This window comes from Pygocentrus nattereri, chromosome 30 (genome assembly GCF_015220715.1).
Source record: "Pygocentrus nattereri isolate fPygNat1 chromosome 30, fPygNat1.pri, whole genome shotgun sequence".
Lineage (NCBI taxonomy): Eukaryota > Metazoa > Chordata > Actinopteri > Characiformes > Serrasalmidae > Pygocentrus > Pygocentrus nattereri.
The window spans coordinates 247,676-273,336 of NC_051240.1; the positions used below are offsets into that span (position 1 = coordinate 247,676).

The following is a 25,661-nucleotide window of genomic DNA, read 5'->3' on the forward strand; positions in this document are numbered from 1 at the left end:
TAAATGATGCAAATCAACAATGTAAAATAATCAGCCATGGAGCCATTTACACAAGTCCTTTCAAATAAATTACAGTACATTATCATTGGTCTTCTATTCAGCCAGATAAAAAGTTTTTCTATCAGCCTCTGAGGCTAGTTTACTTCACATCAGTAACAGTAAAATATAACAAAGTAACACCATAAAAATAAGGCATAAAAGCTTGTGAGGTGGCAATATTTCCTATTGACCTTTCAGCACAGCACTTTTACACAAATTGCGAAGTAAATTAAAACATAAATGATGTCAAGCAAAATTGTGATATGATCACTGGCCTTATAATCAGCTCTGGAGGGATCTTCAGTCAGGTTAAATAAATAACAGTAAATTATCATTGGCCTTCTAACCAGCCTGGAAAGCCAGAGGTGTTTTCCATCAGCCTCTGAGACTAGTGTACTTCACATCAGCCTGGAGGGAATATAAGTAATCATTGACCTAAACAGCCTGTGAGGTGGCACTATTTCTATATCAACCTTTAACATGGTATCTTTAATCAGCCTTAAAGTTAATCAAATGTAAACAATGTTAAGCAACAATTTAAAATGATCACTGGCTATCTAATCAATTGGCGGTCATGTGAATAGGGAGTGAGGTTCTGGGTAATGGAGTCCAGAGGCTGGGAGGTAGAGATAATATCCTTCTACTTTCTAAAATAAAAGAAAGTTCTGGGCGAGTGATTAGAAAGTATTTTGACTTTTCTTTTTTAGCCATTGGCTCCATTCATCCTCATTCATTGAGGAATCGCCCGCTGGGGTTGTGCAATCTAGTTTTTGATATAACGGGGAAGACCAGTCCAATCTCTACTCCACTGGTTTACCTGTTTAAATTGGAGTGGAAAGGCCCAATGAACTGAAAATAGATTACAGCACTGCCATCTAGCGGTACGGGGTGTAAACACAACACAGAATGAACCACGGTCTGCCATGAATCTTTCCAAATAAACTATTAATCATCAATACTGTGTTTTTGAGAATCGATACAGTATCACATAACATTATATCATGACACTCAAGTATATCAGTATTTTCTTACACCCCTACTGATCAGCAGAATATAAGCTAAGGATAAAATGAAGAAATTCTGTGATTCTCTGCTTTGTCTATTTCCACTTGTAAATGTTTAAGGTAGAGCATTTGTTTTTTATTTTGGCATCAGCACTGAAAAGACAAGGGAGAGGCTGTGATTTCCCCTAGGAGAGGTGCTCTTTTACTAAAACCAAGCAGAAAAGACAAATAATAAAGCTCACCCAGCAAAGGGAGATTACCATAATCCAAACCCTAACACAGTGGCACACAGTAAACACATACACACAACAACAGCAACAAGTTTTCATTAAAGGAGGGGAAGACTGTGTTGTTTTGTTACTTGTTATATCTCATATTCTACAACAAACAGAGAAATAATACAGAATATTATTCTTGGCAATGTCTTACACTTTTAAGGTGATCCACAAGGACAATTCATTCCTCTAGTCCTTCCAATCAATCATGTTTATGGTAATAACACTCAGAGTGAAAATGATTATTTGTTTGTTCGAATTGGTGAAACAATATTATATTGGTAGAAAATGGATGGATGGATGGATAGATAGTTTTAGGAGGATACTTATTGATCTAGACATATTGATCTAGACAATCATTTTGACTTAATGCCATTTTGACTGAAAACATTCACATTGTTGTCAGACTAATAACAGTCTTAAACAGTTTATATATACAATGTGGTTGATATAGACATGTTTACAAACATTATTGGATGTGTGCCAGAGCCAATTTAGGAGGAGCCTGGCCTCTTCCTATTTCCCCATTAAATGACTGCAAAACACTAGGCTGAGTATGCAAGCAAATATGCAATGAATTGGGGTAAATGGAGCTTAACTGCTAACAATGAAACACTTGCCCAGTACTAATTAATTTTACAATGTAGAAGGCTGTATTTCACTAAAAATGTAAAGAAAACTTACTTGTATGTTTCCAGCAAATGGGTTTTGGGCAGCAGGATGGTAGCATTACTGGTACTGAGTGCTGATAGGTTGGTGAGAGGAGCAGCTCATTGCCTGTTTGCACTCACTGACATCATAAACAAACATGAGGCACTGTTTTAAACTCTGACTGTAGTTCAAAAGTGCTTAAAAATATACCAGTTAAAATCCTATAACATGTTAAAATGTTTTATGCTGTTCTATGTTCAGGAAATGAATATATATATATATATATATATATATATATATATATATATATATATATATATATATATATATACAGTGGGTTGCAAAAGTATTCAGCCCCCTTGAACTTTTCAACCTTTTGCCACATTTCAGGCTTCAAACATAAAGATATGAAATTGTAATTTTTTGTGAAGAATCAACAACAAGTGGGACACAATTGTGAAGTGGAACGAAATTTATTGGATATTTTAAACTTTTTTTAGAAATAAAAAACTGAAAAGTGGGGCGTGCAATATTATTCGGCCCCTTTACTTTCAGTGCAGCAAACTCACTCCAGAAGTTCAGTGAGGATCTCTGAATGATCCAATGTTGACCTAAATGACTGATGATGATAAATAGAATCCACCTGTGTGTAATCAAGTCTCCGTATAAATGCACCTGCTCTGTGATAGTCTCAGAGTTCTGTTTAAAGCGCAGAGAGCATCATGAAGACCAAGGAACACACCAGGCAGGTCCGAGATACTGTTGTGGAGAGGTTTAAAGCCGGATTTGGATAGAAAAAGATTTCCCAAGCTTTAAACATCTCAAGGAGCACTGTGCAAGCGATCATATTGAAATGGAAGGAGCATCAGACCACTGCAAATCTACCAAGACCCGGCCGTCCCTCTAAACTTTCAGCTCAAACAAGGAGAAGACTGATCATAGATGCAGCCAAGAGGCCCATGATCACTCTGGATGAACTGCAGAGATCTACAGCTGAGGTGGGAGACTTTGTCCATAGGACAACGATCAGTGGTACACTGCACAAATCTGGGCTTTATGGAAGAGTGGCAAGAAAAAGCCATTTCTCAAAGATATCCATAAAAAGTCTCATTTAATGTTTGCCACAAGCCACCTGGGAGACACACCAAACATGTGGAAGAAGGTGCTCTGGTCAGATGAAACCAAAATCGAACTTATGTTTGGCGTAAAAGCAATACAGCTCATCACCCTGAACACACCATCCCCACTGTCAAACATGGTGGTGGCAGCATCATGGTTTGGGCCTGCTTTTCTTCAGCAGGGACAGGGAAGATGGTTAATATTGATGGGAAGATGGATGGAGCCAAATACAGGACCATTCTGGAAGAAAACCTGTTGGAGTCTGCAAAAGACCTGAGACTGGGACGGAGATTTATCTTCCAACAAGACAATGATCCAAAACATAAAGCAACATCTACAATGGAATGGTTCACAAATAAACGTATCCAGGTGTTAGAACGGCCAAGTCAAAGTCCAGACCTGAATCCAATCGAGAATCTGTGGAAAGAGCTGAAAACTGCTGTTCACAAACGCTCTCCATCCAACTTCACTGAGCTCGAGCTGTTTTGCAAGGAAGAATGGGCAAAAATTTCAGTCTCTCGATGTGCAAGACTGACAGAGACGTACCCCAAGCCACTTGCAGCTGTAATCACAGCAAAAGGTGGCGCTACAAAGTATTAAAGCAAGGGGGCTGAATAATATTGCACGCCCCACTTTTCAGTTTTTTATTTCTAAAAAAAGTTTAAAATATCCAACAAATTTCGTTCCACTTCACGATTGTGTCCCACTTGTTGTTGACTCTTCACAAAAAATGTCAATTTCATATCTTTATGTTTGAAGCCTGAAATGTGGCAAAAGGTTGAAAAGTTCAAGGGGGCTGAATACTTTTGCAACCCACTGTATTTATATATATATATTACAGTAAAAAGGTTTAATATTTATAAACTATGATTTTGCTCCATCTTAGCACTTTCATTTTGGACTTGCCTGGGAGCTCCCTATAGTGTTTGAGAAACCCAGAGGACATTACAGTGTGGTAATTCTGTTCTCTGGTGCCCACAGCCAGGGGCCAAAACTGCTTTGGTAACTAGGCTGGTCACAAAATTGTAACGTTACTCAGCATTTGTACTCAGTGTAGATTTCGTATTGTTTATAAATGCTGGTAACTCAATAATAAAATGGCAATTCAGAACTGGATCTAGCTATCAGTATTGGTTAGTCATCAGGTCTCTATAAACACTCCACTAAGTTTGCTATTCACTAAATGTTTTGCTAATTGATAGTATTCCGATGATGTCATGATCACGCTGCTGCTATTTTGGTAAGCAACATCAACTTCATTCAGCTGTACTCCCAGTATACACATGACTGTGTAGCCAGACACACATCTAACATCATCTTCAAGTTTGCTGATGACACCACCATCCTAGGCCTCATCACTGACGGAGATGAAACAGCCTACAGAGACAAGGTCAACAGTCTGTCAGAGTGGTGCTATGACAGCAATCACTGTCTCAACATCAGCACAACAAAAGAGATGATCGTGGACTACAGGAAACTGCAGAGGGATGGTCACTCTCCCCTATCCATCAATGGACCCGAAGTGGAGAGAGTCAGCTGTGTGAAGTTCCTCAGTGTATACTCCACTGATGACCTCACCCGGTTCCTCCACACCAACACAATTGTGAAATCTGCTAATCAACGTCTCTTCTCCTGCGTAGGCTCAGGATGTTTGGTCTGCCTCCTCATATCCTGTCCAATCCTGTCCAAATGGTCAGTGGTATATTAAATGAAGCTGAAATCCATGTTGGAAGGCAAGCTATAACTGACTGTGCTCGGATAGGTGACCTCTGCATTTTTGGACTGCCTTTGTGAAAGGGTTAACTCTGCTCTAACTCTGCTCTAAGCAGACTTTGCAGCAAGCATAGCTACTGTCCTTGGCAGTTTTGCACAAACAACTTGCTCCTCTTATCGGGACAACATTCTGTCCAGAACCATTTGTTCTCTTTCGTAGGTAAGATTATCGTACACAGAGCAGAAGCCCCCCTCCTTTGGGCAGTTCCGGTGGTCCGTGAGTGTCAGCTTAGCATTTCATGACTGTTAGACAACTTATTTGGGTCCACCCTGTTTGCTTGTACGCAACAGGGCAGGACGTGTTTGTATAAAAGAAGGAGTGCCCTTCTTTCTTTGTGCAGAAGACTTAATAAACTCTTTGATTGATTAAGAGAGTCGTTCTGTCTTCCTGCACCGAGCGCTCCCGCTGCAACTGAGACTTTCCACAGGATAGGTGATCCACTCTCTGGTTCCTCTTCATGAACGGACCAAAAACGGCCGGTCCTTTCAAATGGTGACCCCGACGTGATCTCTTCACCCAGGTAAGTCCAATTAATCGTTTTTGGACCTCTACCTGGTTGTCGAGATCACCTGGGTGTTCAGAGCGAACTGACCCAGCCCTGTCGGGTGGGCGGGAGTACGAGAGTGAGAGTAGAGAGGGTACATTTAAACCTAAGCACTTAGTGGGAGACAGGGAACGTCCTATAGTGGAAACTCTCAGTACAGCTCTCACTGTATTTTTCCATACTGGGCACGTCGTTCCAACCAGAGCCGGAAGAGACACCGGCTGCATGGATGCGTAGATGTAATTTGGGTTTGTCCAACCTAGCTGGTTGGACCGAAGGTAATCCGCAAATACCCGCATACCCCAGGGAGGGCACTTTCGATGCGGGCTATTTGGGTTCCGCACATCGCATGATTAATGAGGGCATAGGGGATCCTGGATGAGACCTATCTTACATGAATGAAAGCTATAAATCGTGGTATGACATGAAAAAGGTGTGGGATGAACTGAAGAAACTCTCTTTATGTGTGTGAAGTTTGGTTTTACGCCATCTGCGCTCAGCCTTTCTGCATTCTCTCTTTTGGGTCTGTGCTGCTACAGTGATGATATCAGCGGTACTTGTTTCCAAAACAAGCATGGACCCTGTGTCCCAATTATCTCTCCCATTCCAGTTCGTATCAGAAGCAGAAAGAACAAGGAGTTTAGGTCAGATACTGTGAATACATCCAACCTGCAGTATGTTGGAGGTAACTCACAGTCTTTGAAACAAAGTGCACAGGTTATTAAGTTAGCTCTACTGAATATCAGATCTGTTACAAACAAGTCTTATATAATTAATGATTTAATTACAACTCACAGGCTTGATTTCATGCTTTTAACAGAGACATTAAACTCATATAGTGCTGATATTGTGTTAACTGAGACGGCTCCACCAAACTTTAACTTTTTAAACGTTTCACGCACCGGCAAGAAAGGCGGAAGTGTAGCAATGCTGTTTAATGATACTTTCCAATGCAAGCAGTTACCACTTGGTGATTTCACATCTTTTGAATATTTAGATGCGATTTTAAAGGGGGCACAAAGAATATTATTAGTAACTGTCTACAGACCTCCAAGGTACAATGCTAATTTTATTGATGACTTCACAGATATGTTATCTTTTATTTCTACTGAATTTGATCATTTTGTTATTGCTGGTGATTTTAACATTCATATTGATAATCACAAGGATAATTACGCCAAAGAACTCTATGATGTACTTGAATCTTTTGAACTTTCTCAGCATGTGACTGGAACACACATTGCCATGGTCACACTTTGGATGTGGTTATCTCAAAGGGTCTTAACATTTCAGCCTCTATTAAGGATGTTGCATTGTCTGATCAATACTGTGTATTTTTTTTTTTTTTTTTTTTTGAAATGTGGACTTCAATCCACAGCAGTGCCAGGCAAGTTAGGTTTAAGAAAAGACAGATAAATAACAGGACAGCTGCACTTTTTGTTACCAAAATGTGCTCTTCACCTTGCCAATCATCTGGCTCATGACCTTCCTGTTGTGTCTCTCAATGTATCTGGTGTTGATTATAATTTTCTCATTGATACCGGCGCCACGCTCTCTTCGCTATGAGGGGCCTTTATCATCTAGAATCACTAGCTCTGTGGGTATTACAGGACAGCCCTCCTCATCTCCGTATACGCCCCCACTTCAGGTTGTATGCGACGCAGTGCGATTTACTCATTCTTTCGTGTTCATGCCAGATTGTCCCTTTAACCTTATGGGGCGGGATTTAATGAGTAAACTTGGTCTATCCCTGTCCTTTTCTGGTTCGCGCATGACCGTGTCCACGGGAGATTTCAATCGCGATCTCAACATCGCTAATAAATCCTTTAAATCACCTGTGTCTGCTCTGCTGTCTGTCTCACACGCCACAGAGGTTCCTGAGCCTCTGCATTCCATACCACACACTGTTTGGGCCGCACATAGGGATGATGTTGGCAGGGTTGACTGTAAACCATATGAGGCTACTCTAAAAAGCCCCACTCCTGTTTTTGTTAAACAATACCCTTTGCCCGAGCACAAACTGTGTGGTATAGACTCTATTCTACAGAAACTTCTCTCTTTAGGTGTGGTCGTCCCATGTCAAAGTGCGTATAACACACCGATTAACCCAGTCCCCAGGCCGGACGGTTCTTGGCGATTCACTCAAGATTTTCGACGCCTTAATGACGCCATCGTGCCTATCGCCCCAATTGTGCCTGATGTCTCTTCGATATTGACCTCCATTCCGTGTCAACACGCATTTTTTACTGTCTTAGACGTTAGTTCTGCTTTTTTCAGCATTCCTGTTGAACCTGACACCCAGCCGATTTTCGCTTTCACTCATTGCCAACGCCAATACACGTGGTCTCGTTTGCCGCAAGGTTTCTGCGACTCGCCTGCGGCGTTCGCCGCGTCGCTCCGAGACCTCATTTCCGACCTCTCCCTCCCCGGGGGTGCTGTGCTCCTGCAGTATGCAGATGACCTTCTGATTTCGGCCCCTGACAGCTCCACGTGCACTGAGGCATCTAAACTGGTCCTCATGCGCTTGGCTACACTGGGCTTCAAGGTTTCACTAAAGAAACTGCAGTTCTGCCTACCCCGGGTCCAATATCTGGGTCATGAACTATCTCAAGGTCAACGCCTCCTCTCTGCTGACCGAGTGTCATGCATCACGCAGCTTCCCAAGCCCGCCACCAAGCAGGCTATGATGTCTTTCCTCGGCCTCATCAATTACTGCAGACAGTGGATTCCTGACTGCTCCGCGCATGACAAAACACTGCGTGCCTCCTTCACTCACGAACAGGCCATGACTCATCGCCTCAGCCATGAACTGTGCATATTCTGCTCTACTGTCCTCACTGCAGTCTGCACCAGCCTTGGGCCTGCCCAACTACGCTCTGCCATTTCACCTGTGGGTGTCGGAGTCGGGGGGCACTGCTGCTGCGGTTCTGGCTCAGCCCCACGGGGGAGGTTTGCGCCCTTGCGCATATTATTCTAAAACATTGGACGTTACGGCCCGAGGCCTTCCGTCCTGTCTCCGAGCGGTCGCGGCGTGCGCACTAATGGTACAGGATGCTGAAAAAATCGTTTTAGGTCATGACTTGACCTTACACACCTCTCATCAGGTCTGTCAGCTCCTAAATAACTGTTCTACACAGCACTTGTCTGCTCAGCGGCGTGCAGGCTATGAGAACATTTTGTTGAACACCGAAAACCTCATTGTGCGTCCGCACTCCTCACTAGATACTGTCTCTTCCGCTTTAATGCGTTTACTTCTGTTACCACACGACGCCTCCAGTCCCACTCTAGACGTGCATGACTGCGAGACCCGTCTGGCCGGTGAAACTTCTATTCGCCCTGACGTGTCTTCCACCCCGTTGCCTTCTGGCCTAGCATTTTATGTTGATGGATCATGTTCCGAGCCATCATCGGATGGCTCAAGACCAAGATGTCACTATATACACGGACAGCCGTTACGCTTTCGCCGTAGTTCATGATTTTGGGGGAATCTGGCATCAATGCGGTTTCGTTACTACTGATAACAAACCCATTTCCCATGCGTCGCTTATCGAGGACCTGATCAGGGCGAGCTTCCTGCCCTCCCGACTGGCCGTTGTTAAAGTTCGCGCTCACCAGCGTAGTAGCGACCCTGACTCTGTTGGTAACAATACCGCCGACTCTGCCGCAAAACGCGGAGCTCTTCATGGCCCCACTTGCCCTTTTATGAATTCGGCTTCCTTCTCCTGTGCTGCACTCACGGTTGACTTACTTCCTGGTCTTGATCTTGACTGTATTCAGGCCACCGCCTCGGACTCTGATATCAAGCATTGGCTGTCATTGGGCTACGATCCAGCCGTCAAACCGCTGCGCGACGCCCGCACATTGTGTTCTGTTCCTCGTTCCCGATTTTCATGGTATTTCGCATCGGGAACGAAGAGGGGTAAAGCGTGACATGTCCGAATTGTTTTGCATTCACAATTTGAACTCTGCCGTTGATCGCATATTAGATCGTTGTCTTACATGTGCACAGAATAACCCAAAACCGGCCGGACCGCACCAAGTTCTTCCTAAACCAGAAACACCTTTCCAAGAATGGCAAATCGATTTCACACACATGACGACTGTAGGGCCGTACAAATATTTACTGGTCTTAGTAGATAAATTTTCTCGTTGGACAGAGGCATTCCCATGCAATAAAGAAAATGCAAATACAGTTGTGACAAAACTATGCCAAGAAATCATACCGCGTTACGGTGTCCCCTTAGGAATAGACTCTGACAAAGGCACACCGTTCACCTCCAAAGTCACACAGATGCTCGCGAAGCACCTGAGCATAGACTGGGCTTTCCACATCCCCTATCACCCTCAATCCTCGGGTATGGTCGAAAGGGTTAATCGGACTATAAAAGGGCGGTTATGAAAGGCCATGCAGACGCAGAACACTACTAATTGGGTGAAGGTTTTACCTGTAGTTTTGGCCAAACTGCGGATGGCGCGCACAGACACTCTGGGTGGTCTGTCGCCGTATGAAATTGTCATGGGACGTCCTTCGGACTTGGATGTGCGTCGCAGCGAGTACACCGCAGGGTTGTTAACTGTTCTGAATGAATACTGGGAGAGGGTCAACCAAACTATCACAGACCCTCCCAGGGTCTCAACCCATGCTTTTAAGCCAGGCGATCAGGTATTGGTCAAGAAATTTGAGAGAAAGGGTTTTTCAGACTCCCCTTTCTCTGAACCCACTACTGTACTCGCTGTCACACGCACGGGGGTATTAACCGATCTTTTTCCACAGTGGATTCATGCCTCCAGATGTCAGTCAGCCCCGCAGTGATGTATATACATGTTAGACGTCTAACTATTTTTGTTTCCTATCTCTAACCTGTCCTGTGTTTCAGAAGTATGTTGCAACTAATATTAATCCTGTGCCGGGTGGAACATGCTGGCGGATCCCCCATGGATAACGTTTTCTGGCAGTATGCTAACTGGACTGCCAAGCAGTACACCAACGACTCCTGCTACGTGTGTCACCTGATGCCCTCCAGTGTGAACAAGCACTCCATGGTCACGGCCCCTCAGGATCTCTCTGCTACTCTGCAGGCTGTAGCACACACCTGTCTGTCTCCTGACTGTTTGAATGTTACTCATTATGATTACCCTCACATTAATTATTCTCTTTCTTTATCACAGGATTTTTGTTCTAAAACTCGCAACACTACAGATTTTGCTACATGTTTGCAGTACATTCTTAAATATGTCCTTACTAACTCCTTACTAACTCCTTATTAACTACTTACTCCTTATTTTGCCATGGCTGTCCCCATTATCTGTATGGTTTTGCTGTTGTTGTGTTTGGGTCCTTGTTTTTTTTTCAGATGCCTCATGGAAAGGGTCTACGCGCTGGCCTCTGCGATGCGACCCCCGCGGCCCGTATACCAGCCTCTCATCTCCAGCACCAACCATATGTATGTGTGTTCTCACGCACCACAGTAACTAGCCCTGTTATGCCTCACCAGTTGGTGAGGCATAAAAGAGGGGAATGAAAGGGTTAACTCTGTTCTAACTCTGCTCTAAGCAGACTTTGCAGCAAGCATAGCTACTGTCCTTGGCAGTTTTGCACAAACAACTTGCTCCTCTTATCGGGACAACATTCTGTCCAGAACCATTTGTTCTCTTTCGTAGGTAAGATTATCGTACACAGAGCAGAAGCCCCCCTCCTTTGGGCAGTTCCGGTGGTCCGTGAGTGTCAGCTTAGCATTTCATGACTGTTAGACAACTTATTTGGGTCCACCCTGTTTGCTTGTACGCAACAGGGCAGGACGTGTTTGTATAAAAGAAGGAGTGCCCTTCTTTCTTTGTGCAGAAGACTTAATAAACTCTTTGATTGATTAAGAGAGTCGTTCTGTCTTCCTGCACCGAGCGCTCCCGCTGCAACTGAGACTTTCCACAGGACAGGTGATCCACTCTCTGGTTCCTCTTCATGAACGGACCAAAAACGGCCGGTCCTTTCACTTTGCCTCTTTGGATACTGTTGCCTTGGTTTTTTAAACTCTGTCTGTCTACGACTTCGCCCTTTGGAGCTCCCTGTTCCAATAAACTGTTCACACTTGCACATGGATCCCTCTCAAGTTCCTGAGACTCAACTCTTACAAATGCACAATTACTGTTTATTGCAAATGTGTCCTCATTAGAACCCCCTGATGCGTTTGTGAACATTCAGTCTGTCCCTCCCGCAAGCTTTTGTACTATCCTGCTTCAAGACCACCATCATCGTGCCCCTCCCAAAGAAAAACGTTGTGACTTACCTAAATGACTATTGCCCTGTTGCATTCACCCCAGTCATGACAAAGTGCTTTGAGAGAATAGTCATGACTCATATCCAGGAGACCATTCCAAACACTATAGATCCTCTCCAATTTGAATACCGTTGGAACCGGTCCATAGATGACACGGTTAACACTGCCCTTCACACAGCCCTCGCACACCTGGAGGGCAAGGACACATATGTCAGAACACTTTTCAGGACATTTACCACACCAGGGTCATCAGGAGGGCCCAGAACATCATCAGGGACAGTACACACCCTCAGCACAGACTCTTCACACTTCTAACTTCAGGCAGACGCTAGAGGAGTGTGAAATCCAGGACTAAAAGACTGATGAACAGTTTCTATTCACAGGCCATTAGGCATGTGAACACCTCACTCACTACCTCTTCCCCCTCCCACTCTGAACTGGTTTAACTTTTGGCTGACCTTGCACTCAATGCAACTTACATATACTGTACTGCTGCTGTCAGAACACTACTGTTTACATGTATTACTTGCACAGAACACCTGTTTACATATTACTTGCAACATGCACTTTATGAACTGCTGCTCACATGTAACTATTTTTTTCAACTTTGCACATAACTGTACTTTTTACTATTATTTTACTATTGTTTTTAGTGTTATTCTTAGATTTTTTTATTTTTTTTTATTCTAAGATTATATTAAGATTGTATTTGGTGAATGGAGAAACAACAAAGTAAGAAATTAATTGTACCGTGTAACTGTGTCAGGTATAATACCCATCCTCGCCACCAGAGGTCAGCCTCACCTGAATACTGACATACTCCCTAGTTGCACCCTGGCTCCTCACCTACAGCTCATTTCACCTGCCTATTTAAGGACCTTCAGTACACTGACTAAGTGAGAAGTATTGCCAGTTTTCCTGCATACCAAGCCTGGTCTCCTCACTGTTGATGTTTTTGGATTGACTTGACCTTTTTCTGTACTCTTTGACTCTGCTTCTGGATCTCCCTTTGGTGCTTTTGCTGGTTTTGAACTTTTCTAGTGTTTTGACCTGTTTGGACTGTTTTTTTTTACTCTGATTGTGGTACAAACCAGGTACAAACAAGCCAGGTACTTGCAAGGTCTATATATCACTTGCAGGCTATGGGACTGTGGTCTGAATAACAGACTATCAAAACAGGAAATGGAAGACTCATTTGATTTCATTTGTATTAACTGCTATGTGTGCTTTCACTTCTGAAATCTTTGCACTTGGCCTGGTGTAAGGTTATTCATATTCATGAACAATGAGACTAGAAAAACTTTCATTAGTGTTTTACAGGCAATTTGTGCATGAATACTTTCTGCTTGTGTTTCATTAATGAGGATCATTATCACACTCTCACATACTACCAAATCTCTTTCAAACATATTGTCTCACAAATACTATTAAACCTCACATCATATAACTCATGCATTCATTAAGCTAAGATATACATATAAGGTGATGATTGATTAACACATACTGTTTAAAATTTAAATAAAATAAAATACCCAATCCATTTGGAAATTGTCAGCAATGCCATTTATGCACTGTTTAACCAATGTAGTGGCTTTCTTTCTAAGTTAGATCCCATTGTTTTGAAGAAAACGCAGTCTGATTCATTTGCATTCTCCTACAGCTTTTTGATTACTTAGTTTATTGATTTATTTGTCTTAGTTCAACTATAGATGATGATTGTTTATAATATGCCACAGCAATACACAAAATCAATTATAAGGCCAGACTAAGACCGCCATGTTCTAGGTTTTGATGTTCCAAGTACCCCCACTACAATTATCCCCACCAGGCATATATACACTACATTACACCCACAGGACAATGACATCTCAATCTATAGGCGATAATATGGAAAGTGTCTTCTCTGTGCAGCTATTACAACTTCCCTCTTCTGGGAAGGCTTTCTACAAGATTTTGGAGTGTATCTGTGGGAATCGAGAAGAGCATTTGTGAGGTCAGACACGGATGTTGGAGGAGACTCACAGTTTCCATTCTATTTCATCCCAAAGGTGTTGGATGCGGTTGAGGTCAGGGCTCTGTTTGGGTCAGTCAAGTTCTTCCACACCAAACTCAACCAACCATGCCTTTACGGATCTTGCTTTGTGCACTGGAGCACAGTCATGGTGGAACAGATCAGCGCCTTCCCCAAATTGTTCTCACAAAGTTAGAAGCAAAGAATTGCCCAAAATGTCTTGGTATGCTGAAGCATTAAGATTTCCTTTCACTAGAACTAAGGGGTCTAGGCCAACCCCTGAAAAACAACCCTATAGCATTTTTTCCTCCTTCACCAAACTTTACATTTGACACAATACAGTCAGGCAGGTAACATTCACCTGGTATTCACCAAAGCCAGACTCATCTATCACCTTGCCAGATAGAGAATCATGAGTCATCGCCCCACAGAATACTTTCCACTGCTCCACAATGATTCACACCACTCCCCCCCATACCCCTCCTCCCATTTGGCGTTGTACATTTTGATCTTAAGCAACTTTTACACAGCAGGAACATGTGGTTCAAATCTTTTCTCTGTATGGGACATGTTTCAAATGATACCTATCCGATCTGTGGCAATGCAACTCAATCTGCCAGATAAGATTTCAAGCGACTTTTACATCAGTCCAACTGGACATTCGTTATAATTGCTGAGACTCATAAACATTTAGGCTGATGTACTTGACACCCCACTATGCGAGTTTGATTGGTCTTCCACTTTGTGGCTAAATTGTTGTTGCTCCTAGGTGCATCCATTTCTCAGTAGTAGCATTTACAGTTGACAGGTGCAGATCTACCAGGACAAAAATTTACAAACTGACTTGTGGCAGAGGTGGCATTCTATAACAGCATTGTGTTTAAAGTCACTGAGCTCATCAGTACGACGAATTCTGCTGCCAGTGTCTATTGAGACTGCAAGGCTATGTGCTTAATTTTATCCGCCTATTAGAAATAGGTGTGGCTGAAACACCTGACCTCAATAATTAGAAGGTGTATCCCAATACTTTTGTCTATATAGTGTATTTTAGGAACATGCATTGCAACTGGTATACTGTATCATAATAAACCAGCTATTAGAGTAAATTAAAGGATAAAAAAGATCAATATTTTCTTATTTTGGTCAGACACATTGGCCTAGGACCTGTTTTCTGTTGATCTTCTAGGAATAGGCTACGACTCCTTGCAAAGTTTTGCCAAGGCTTCGCCCTGTCTATTCTAGACAGGAAATATTCTGATTCTAATCTGATCTATCTGTTTTTTCACCCCTGCCCAGACATTTGTTTTTCTTTTAGTTTTTCTATGTTTTGATTTCTTGATCTCATTGTTTATCATAGCGATCTGGACTGTTAATTGGGCAGTTGCTTGATTGCCCATGCCCCATTAAGTTCTACTTGCACTTGGATCCCACTTGTGGTAACTCTACTTTGTTACATTTTGTTATGTGGATTATTCTACAAAGTAGACTTTTAATTGTCTTGGACTAAATTTACCATTTTTTCAGTATTTGATTGTTTCAGTAAAGACAAATTTTGAACATCAAAAACATTAACCAATATACAGCTAGCAAACACAGTTTGAACAGTTATACCCCAGTAGAACTATATTTTTCATGAAACAAAAAAAGGTTAGTTAATTGAAGAAAATATGTGTTTCAATAGTGACAGTTCTTGAGGTTACACACTGATTGTCAGACTTTACTTTAAAACAATGGGATCTAACTGCTTACAATGTGGCCAAGAAGAATAGGGGTATAGTCTCACCTTCTGCTCTAAAACGCAATGTTAGAGATAAAATAAGGTTTCATTTATGCAATAAAACTACTTGTTACTGAAAATGTGGGACAGCCTTTTATGACTAAAGTTTTTAATTTATTTAAAGATCAAACTTATGATAAAACTAAATCTTTTAACTTCATTTAAAATAAAATTAACATTAAAAAAAAAACACACAAACAGCTACCTCCCAACAGAGAGTACCCTATAAACGATATTTTTAAATATATTTAGCTTATTACTATCTCAGTTAATGCTTTGGGTTTAAATTAATCATAACACAATCTAAGATCGTAATATATAATTGATCTCTTAATTATTTGTTTATTTATTAATTCCTTCATTCATTTAAAATGTGGGATTGCAGTTCAAAGTAATTTGGTAGAATGATCCACATACATGAACTGAAGGAGTGACTTGTCCAAATTAGATCTGTGAGAATGTTCCATAGAAAGTGACTTGTATGTTTAGCCTCTGTACCATGGAACATTTTAAATCAATTCTGTGTATGAACCTTATTTGTTCAGTGAAGTGTGTTCTCAATTGACATAATTAATTAGAGATAGGATAATTCAGCAAACCAATGAATAACACTTTTACCACAAAGAAACATGTCACTTAGCCTTGGAAAAATTCAGCTCAGTATGGATATACATAAATGCTTACAGATTTACTGTGCACAAGAACCTGTAATACCCTGGTTTAAACTGTACAAGGATGTCGTCTACTCTCACTTTTATTCATGGATGGGGGGAGTAGCTAAGTAGCGTGTTACTTTTTGTAGCTAACAATACATTTTTGTAGTTAATTGCTGTAACTGCTACAGTTTCATTAAATGTAGCTAGCAGCTGTAGCACCTACAAATTTTTTGTACCTATAGTGAGAATTTTCGCTACAGTTTCGCTACTGGCTTGAGACAATATACGCAAAATCTAAACCATAGAATGCGGTTGTTAACTGGACTGGTGGCGATTGTGCAATCCTGACTGAGCCGCAGACAATTCAAGCAAACAGTCATGTGGAGGCCTCACACACAGATCACCCCTTACTAGTAGACTTTGCTCTGCTTTAAGCTTTAGGTCAGCTACAGCTGCTTTTCTCACATCTCAGGAAACGTTTCTGTGACTTTCTTGTAAAATGGCCCTCAACGGTTGACTTTTATGAGGCTGAAGTCAGCTACCCATTCTCCAGCTTCTCATTCGAATGGTTCCATTTCACCTTATATGGTGCCTGAGGTGCCAGATTGTACTGCTGCGCCATTTAAGGTGGAACGGGACAATTTAAATGAGAATCTAAGGAATGAGAAGCTGACTTTAGCTTTGTGACTTGCTGCAGATTAAATGTGTCAGAAAACCAGCTGAGTAAATGTTGGTGAATTAGCAGTTCTACATTATCTCCAGCATTTAAGACAATTCATTGCAAAACCGTGTGTTTTTACAGCAAAGGAGAATTATGTTATTTTTACCTAAAAATCTAGTTGTTCTGTGGAGCTGCAACAGTTCTGCAGCAGTGGAGAGATTATTCAGCTGTGCAGGCCTGATTCTCACCCCAAACAGAGCCAGCTGGGTCACTGATGAGAATTTTGAGGCTAAAGTGTTGCTGAACTTTAACAAAGGACTCTGAATGTCATGTCTGTATCTTGATGAATGTTTAAATAGGAGCAGTTGTATTTAAACAGTTCAAAAGTGCTTTGCACACAATTGTTTGGTTTCTATACAGTTATTTTTCTTGAAAACCTGGAATGATTGACTTTGCCTTAACGTAGTCAAATTTTTGTTAGATATCTTTTTTTTCTACTGTTCTATTTCACTTGAATACTTTCAGAATATGTGTGCAGTATGCACACACTACTGTGTAATTCATGGTGTTGCAGTGGTTGCTAAGCGAGTGACTTGAGGGTCAGCATTAGCTAGAAAGGTACATCGAGCTCACATCAGACTAAGCTGGATAGGTTTGTTGAGTTTAAAGCAAACTAAATTGTTAAATTACTTGTTACTCCTCAGTTTGAACTGTGAAGCAGGTCTCATTCCACTTGCAATATGTTTGTCAGTAAAAAGCCTTCGGTTTTGTGAACACACCATTATCTTGGAAATTAATGTAATCCACACATTTGATGTGTTTTTGATTTAAACGTGCTGAATGAACTTGGAAGGTGAACTGTAACGTTAGTTTTAAATGCTGCCGCATTTGGATTTAAAAAGTAACTACACCCAGAGGTGTAAGTAATTAATTACATTTACCTTACTATACTCGAGCACAGTTTTCCTTGTAACAGTATTTTCTGGAGTAGGATTAAACCATAGAACTTTTACTCTTTCTTGAGTAAATTATTAATGAAATACTTTTACTTATCTACCTTCATTTTAATAATGTTTAAATAAATTATGAGCATTTCAGCTAATTAAACATATATGAACAAAGCATGGTTAAATTTAAAAGATTCACTAACAGAAAACAGCAGCTCTGGCAGTAAAAACACTACAGAGATGTCAATTTTAGTGGAGAAGGACAGAGGAGAACTTAACCAGCACACATGAGGACCACATCCATGGGTCATCTGTGTTTTTTTCACATGAACTAAAGAAAACCTATCAGCAGCCAAACACGAAACCTGCTGAAATCTTCACTCTCACAACTTTAGCAAGCAAGCAAAGTTCTTTTATATAGTGCTTTTTACAACAGAACAATCAGCATTACAGAAAGAAAAAGAAAAGAAAATCTAGGTCCAAGCCTCCATGAGTATGCCAGTGGCAGCAGTGGCCAGGAAAATGTCCCTAAGAGCAAGAGGAAGAAACAAACCTTGAGAGGAACCAAGACTCATAAGGGGAACCCATCCTCCTCTGGTCAACACCAGATAGCAAATATTGTTAGTATAAAGTATTATAGTACAAATCGGCAAAAACAGGTGGGCAGAGGTTAATTTGATTACTTCATGATTATGCATTGACAGCAGCAGCATCTGAGGGTGAGGATTGCACAGCATTGTACAGTAAGAAGCCCAATGGTGGTCAAACCAGTCCAGGAGACTGGCGAGCAGTGGGCACCCGATCAAGGCAGAAGAGGTCAAGCTTTATAGTTATTGTGAGGACTCTAGCTGCAGCGTTCTGGACTAGCTGAAGGTTGTTAAGGCTTTTGTTGAGACATCCAGACAGCTGGGCATTACAGTAATCTAGCATTGAAGTAATAAATGCATGAACTAGCTTTTCTGCATCCTGTAGAGGTAATGCATTTGTTAATTTAGCAATACTGCCGAGATGCAGGAAGGCTGTTCTAGTAATTTTTGTTATATGTCCGTCGAAGAACAGATCAGAGTCTATCATGACACCAAGATTTTTTTACAGATGAGCTTGATGCAACTGAGAAATTGTTAAGTTAGACAGTTTGTTTCTAGCAGCTTTTGGACCAAGAAGCTCTGTTTTATCTGAGTTAAGTTAGAGAAAGTTACTCGACATTGAGTCTTTTATGTCTTTTATACAGTCCTCAATCTTGCTAAGTTAAATTTTATCATCCAGTTTGGTTGATATATAACTGAGTGTCATCGGCATAGTAGTGGAAATTTGTTCCATGTTTACTGATAATGGTGCCTAATGGTATCAAATATGTTGTGAATAATATAGGTCCTAAAACAGAGCCTTGTGGAACACCATACTTTATTTTTGCAAGGACAGATGATTTACCATTTACATTAATAAACTGAGCGATCAGTGAGGTAGGACCTAAACCAGGAAAGAACTATTCCTGTTACCCCTTCATGGTTTTGTAGTCTATCTAGTAATATAGAGTGGTCTATCATGTCAAATGCAAGATCAAGGTGTACTGGCAAAGACACATTTCCTTGGTCAGAGAAAAATAAAAGATAATTTACAATTTTCACTAGTGCTGTCTCTGTACTATAATGTGGCCTAAAACCAGACTGAAATTTTTCATGTAGATGATTCCTATGCAAATAGGAGCTTAATTGTTTTGCTACCGCTTTTTCCAAGATCTTAGATATAAAGGAGAGATTCAAGAGAGGTCTTTAATTTGATAGTTCACAGGGATTGATGTTAACTTTCTTAATCAGTGGTCTAAGTACGGCTAGTTTAAGAGTTTTTGGGATCTATCAAATGCTAAGAAAGGAGTGTATTATTGACAGAATAGGCTTGTTTATTTTTTGCAAAATTTCCTTTAGTAAACCTGTAGGAATCAGATCTAAAATACAAGTAGAAGATTTTGTGGAAGAAACTATTTTAACTAGTTCATTTTCTTGAAGTAAGGTAAATGATTCCAGACTCTCTGCAGTGATTATAATATTCTCAAGATTTAGATTGGTATTATAAGGTAGCAGTTTTGTAGAGTTCAACTGTGTGTTCTGAATTTTTTGCCTTTTTTCCCCAGTTTTATCACTAAAGAAATTCATAAAATCATTGCTGCTATAGGCTAATGGCAACTGGGGTTCAGTAACTGTTTTGTTATTCTAGAAATTGTGCTAAATATACATCTAGTATTATTCTTATTGTTTTCTATGAGAGAGGAGAGATAGCCTGAGCGTGCTGTAGCAAGTGCTCTTCTATAGTCTATAAGGCTCTTCTTCCAGGCGGAGTGGAACATTTCTAGTTTAGTCAGGCGCCATTGTTGCTCTAGTTGTCTGGCAGTCTGTTTTAAAGCTCGAGTATGATCATTATTCCTAGGGGTGAGTTTTATCTGCCTTACTACTTTTCTTTTTAATGGAGCCACACTAGAGTACATTGAAAAGTATCCTCTAAGCACTTGGTCATAATATCTAACTTGGAAGGATTAGATGGACAGCTGACAGAAGCTGATAATTGTGGGAGGTAATAAACACACTGATAAAGCTGCCTGCTGTGGAGGAAGTTATAACGCGATAACATGGTGATGAATGCACATTACCAGTAATGTGAATTTCATATGAGATTAAGTAATGATCTGAGACTGCTGTTATCTTAAGTTACCAAAGGTCAGAATTAAGTCTAGAGTGTGGTTGTGGTAGTGTGTGGGCTCCTTTATAATTTGGATAAAACTTACTTATCTATGATAGATATAAACGCCTTACTTAGTGCATCTTGAGGATTGTCAAAGTGGATATTAAAATCTCCAACAAGTATTATTTTACTTGAAAACGTTATTAAACTCATTAGACACTCAGAGAATACAGCCTGGGTGGCCAGTAAATTGTAATTAAAGCAAATGAATTTTAATTTGTTCTTTGATCAAGTATATTAAGTAAAATAATTTCGAAGAAGAGAATTTATAGCCTACTTTCTGGCTCACGCCTACAGCTTTAGTATATAATGTCTCTCAGTCGGCCAGGGTTGAGGGCATCGAAGCGAGCATAGAACTCACTCAGCTCATCAGGTAGTGTAATGTGGCAGGTTGTGACCACCCTACTCATCTGTTGTTAGTTGTTGATGTGCTGCAAGTAATAGATGAAAACTGTAGTGTTCTGACAACAGTGGTACAGTGGATGTAAGGTGCAGTTACTGAGTGCAAGGTTGGCCAAAGTTAAACCGGGGAAAGAGGTAGTCAGTGAGGTATTCACAAGCCTGATGGCCTGTAAATAGTAACTGTTCATCAGTCTTGTAGTCCTGGACTTCACACACCTGTAGCATCTGCCTGAAGTGAGCATAGAACTCCTTCAGTGTCCGGCTGGACATGTGGGAGATCGTATACTTGGAAAAAAAATGCAGGGAGATGGAATTAGTGTTATTCTGTTTGTACATTTGTTTGTACACTACTCCCCCCACACCCCCAACCTCCTATTTTGCATAGTGCGTTTTGATCTTAGGCTTGTGTGTAGCTGTTTGGCCATGAAAATCTGTTTCATGAAGCTCCTGATGCACATTTTAATTTGCTGATGTTGCTTCCACAGGCAATCTGAAACTCGTTAGTAAGTAAATCAACTGAGGTTGCGCACTGTGCACTTCAGCACTTGTCAGCCCCACTCTCTGAGTTTGTGTGGTTTACTGACTTGGCTTTTGTTGTTCCTAGATGCTTCCATTTCAACAGAACAGAAATTTCACAAAATGACAAAGGTAGAGGTGGCATCCTATGACAGCGCCACATTTAAAGTCACTGAGCTCATCAGTATGACCCATTCTACTGCCAGTGTTTGTCAATTGCTTAATTTTATTAGAAATTTGTTAGAAATGGGTATGGCTGAAACACCTGAACCCAATAGTGTACATGCTTGCAAGTTTATTTTCACATGAACACAAAAGTAGCATACAACTGCATGTTGTTCTTAAACTGTTGGATTATTTACTGATGCATTTTTGGCGAAGTGGCGAGGCTTGACCCATCCTTGCTCATAAAGGTCAAGGCCTTACCTGGTTGCTCCTTTTGTGTCCAATCATGTGTACATCACCATATTATGATTGTTTTGGAACATTTAACATTATTTAGGAGCCAGAGAAACTCAGCCAAGAAGTGGCAGACCACATAAAATTATAAAGTGGGGATACCAAATGCTGAGGTGGAGGTGCATAGTGCATAAAAATCACCACTTCTCTGCTGACTCAATAACTGCAGTGTCAATCCTCCTCTGGCATTCACATCAGCAAAAAACTGTGAGCCGGAAGCTTCATGGCATGGGTTTCCATGGCCGAGCAGCTGCATGCACACCGCCACTGGACTCTGAAGCAGTGAAAACATATTCTGTGGGGTGACAAATCACACTTCTCTATCTGGCAGTCTGATGAATGAGTCTAGGTTTGGCGAATCCTAGGAGAATGTTACCTGCATTGTGTCAACTGTAAAGTTTGGTGAAGGAGGGATAATGCTATGGGGTTGTTTATCAGAGGGTAGTTAATGGCCACTTAGTTATAGTGAAGGGACATCAAAATGCTTCAGCATACCAAGACATTTTGTACAGTCGTATGCTTCAAACTTTGTGTTTGGGAAAGACCCTTTTCTGTTCTAGCAAGATTGGTCCCTGTGCACAAAACAAGGTCCATAAAGGCATGGTTGGGTGAACTTGATGTGGAAGACAGACACACTCAAAAATATTGTAGAATACCTTCCCAGAAGCTTGGAAGTTGTTATAGAAGTAAAAGGGGGGACCAACTCCATATTAAAGAATTATTTACAATGGGATGTCATAATGTGTGCATATATATAGCATATATAGTTGAAAAATAGCTAACTTGAAATAAAATATTTGAAAATAAAACGTAAAGCTTACCAAGTTGTTCCTGAATGAAAATTAAGTATGGCCTGTTTAGGTGACATTGGGGTTCTCTCTCCTTCAGTGGGAAGATTTTGATTTTTTTGCAACCCAATAAATATTAATTTACTGAACGTGTTAACAGGCTAAAGAATTTAATTTTGTTTCACTTGGGTTCTTGCAGTACAATCCTTGCTGTACATAGGGCTAAATGGCTTTGACAGTCTTTCCTGGAAGTAATAGAATTTTCCAGAATTGAAAATTGCATTGGTAGTGCTGACATTCTGTTGACCTTTGGTTAAACTTGAAGTGTTGTTTCAGTAATAATTCGGGTTGGAAAAGTGATTGAGTTAAAGTCCGATTGGTACATTGTTTTAAGTTAACTTTGATGCGTAAACATTGTTTGATTGAATATCAATACGTCAACAAGTTATTACTGGACGTACGATATTCATTCAGCCTTGATTACAGCAAAAAAGCAAGCCGCTGGCATTTATTTGATATATTGATTTTACGTAGGAATGTAAACGAACATAAACTATTAATTTCCCCCTAGCGTATTTATGTGTATATTGATATATGTGTTTCCTTGTATCTGGTTATGTGTACTATGTGTTTGTTTGTTTGTTTTTTCGGTTGTAAATATGTAGGCGATTGCTTTTGAGAGTTTTTGGCACGTTCGGCCTACCATAGGCACCTCCCGGCGAACGTACGTGTTACGTAGGAACGCTCCGTTAGCGACGCCGCTGCTGCGTTTTCTCCGGTGGCTGGTTTTACAGAATACGGGGATCTGACGAAGCCAACGCGAGCAGCCTCGCTTGTTTGGTCGGCTACTGAATGTGGAGTAGCAGCTTTAGGCAACGTAACGAACAGTGGACGGTAAGTACCCCTGTAAACCGTGACCCACCCTGATTTGTGCGTTAGATCGTTTAGACGTAAACATGTGGAGAAATCTGAGTTCGTTTGTTTCTTTAACCACTTTTTTGATTAGTTATGAATGCTGTAGGTTAACAGCAGTGGTCCGGCGCAGAACCAGTGGAGAGATTAGATTAGAATGGTTTACAGCACTAGGTTAAGTATCTCCTTGCTTTTCTGTAACTGCATGTGCTTCTCCTTTTCGGGTGCATCATGTATTGATAAAGGAGTTTTAAAGGATGTTGTGGGAGTATTTTGCTGCAGCGTCCTCTTGTAGCTTAGTTCTGTTCAAGCTAGGTAACCACCACCACCGCCGTGGTACAGCCAGTTCCTCCGGTCGCAGAGCGCTACTGAATCCGTTATTGTGCGCTTGCATATGTTGCGTGGTAAAAATGCTCTGCAGGAGGCTGATACCTAGCGGACGTGCCTCTCTCCGTCGTTTTCCTGCTGCTGTTAGCGTTAGCTAGGTCATGTGTCTCTGGTGGGCTGAGGATGTTTTTCTCTCCTGCTGTGTGAACGCTTCGCTTCGCCCCTGCTAACAGGAGCTGCACTGCTCAGCCTAAACTGTGAAAAGCCTAATAATTACAGATCATATAGCTACACATTTACCCTTGTGTACGTGCCAAGCGTCCTGGATCATTCTGTTATATATGGTATTTTTGGAGACACCGGAGACTTATCTATATACAGTAAGTATATAACGTACATACATCATTGTTCTTGACTTAAACCTCCTAGCTACACATGTGTAAACAGCTGTCCAACGTAGCTTATACAGGCAAAACACAAATATAGATAAATGTTTACCTGTGCTTATCTGCATGAATGATTTGCGTTGACTGCTCTTGTCAAATTCAAGCAAATTGCTTAATGTATGGCTACAACATCATAGGACCATAGAGGGCCACGAATGGACAAGCCTTCTTAGTATTGTTTTGGTCTGGCAAAATGGCCCATTTTCCTCCCAGGTGCATTGTGTGATGGTCATATATACAATATTTATAACTACAACATGTTCTTTTATGACTGTCTCCTGCAGACTCCTTTATGCTGTGCTAAGTCATGTCTTCTTGAAGTGTGATGGACAGGAGGGCTCAGTTAATTGTTTATTAGTTTGAATGTTTAAGAAAACTATTATAACGTTGAAGAATGATCACAGAATGATGAAGAGCGTCAACTCATAAACTTGACATCTCACCGAATGGCTTAGTATTGATTAAATAGCTTTTAATATAGCTGATATTCAGGCTGAAGCAGTTTGTAATGTGTGGGTTGCTTTTTTTGAAGGAGATTTTTCTTGAGACAGTGTGAATATATATTTTTAATGATCCAGTCGCGCTCTTTAGGATGTCAGATGAGTAAAGGAGGCCGCGGCAAAGCAAAGTGTCCCGTTGGATGCTGATGAGGACTCATCATCTTGTCTTCTACACAAGGTGTTTACTTCTCATTGGATGACATGCCACATCATTTGTCAGTGAAATACAGTTTACTGGGGCACTAGCTAAAAGCAGATTTTCCCAGTTTAGCAAACTGTGCTCGTAAATGCAAGCAAAACCGTCCTGTTTCGCTAAGTTGTTAGCCTGTATTTGGATACCTGAGTAGTGATTTCAGTATATGAATACAGGCACCTCAAACGGTTAACCAAGCTTTTAAGTATATTTAGTGTAGGTGAAATTTATGGGCAGGAATAAACAAAGTACTGATTTTTTTCCATCGTGTAATGTATCTTCTAGTGAACAGTACTTCAGTATGTCAGAACATTGCCAAACATTTTATTGTTACAGCTGTTTACATTTATAGGCCACATTTAAGATGATTGAATGATAATTAGTCCATCAACTCATATAAATAAACAACTATCAAGATATTAGTTTTTTTACGGCTTTTGTTCATACTTTTTGGATACAGACACCGTTCTAGCTTTCCTGCAGTCTGCTTTCCGTAGGTATGAGAAGAACCTCCGTTGCAGTTTTTCTGCTCTAACCCTTTCTTACCACATCCTGTCTGCTGTCTCTTTCTTTCTCACTCCTGCTCTCTCTCTCTCTCTCTGTCTCTCGTCAGTCTTGCTCTCGTTTATGTTTAAAAAAAAATATATAT

The 25,661-nt window shown here is 40.9% G+C and overlaps 2 protein-coding genes across 5 annotated transcripts in view; both read left to right on the top strand.

The window, feature by feature from the left end:
* The first annotated feature begins 4,544 nt into the window (after window positions 1–4,544).
* Window positions 4,545–8,453, top strand: LOC119262915. The gene is made up of 4 exons (XM_037536336.1): window positions 4,545–4,724; window positions 5,383–5,500; window positions 6,017–6,091; window positions 7,017–8,453. The coding sequence occupies exons 1-4, from the start codon at window positions 4,545–4,547 to the stop codon at window positions 8,381–8,383; spliced, it is 1,740 nt and encodes a 579-aa protein (XP_037392233.1). The 3' UTR covers window positions 8,384–8,453.
* A 14,934-nt stretch (window positions 8,454–23,387) lies between these two features.
* Window positions 23,388–25,661, top strand: part of ppp1r16b (protein phosphatase 1, regulatory subunit 16B) — a 94,670-nt gene continuing 92,396 nt past the window's right edge. For 2 of the 4 annotated variants that reach the window (XM_037536399.1, XM_017712873.2), the window contains exon 1: window positions 23,388–23,528. The gene's annotated coding sequence lies outside the window, so the exon portion shown is untranslated. Of the gene's footprint in view, window positions 23,529–24,042; window positions 24,254–25,661 lie in introns of those variants that run through there. The other 2 variants (XM_037536400.1, XM_037536401.1) reach the window with 2 other exon arrangements.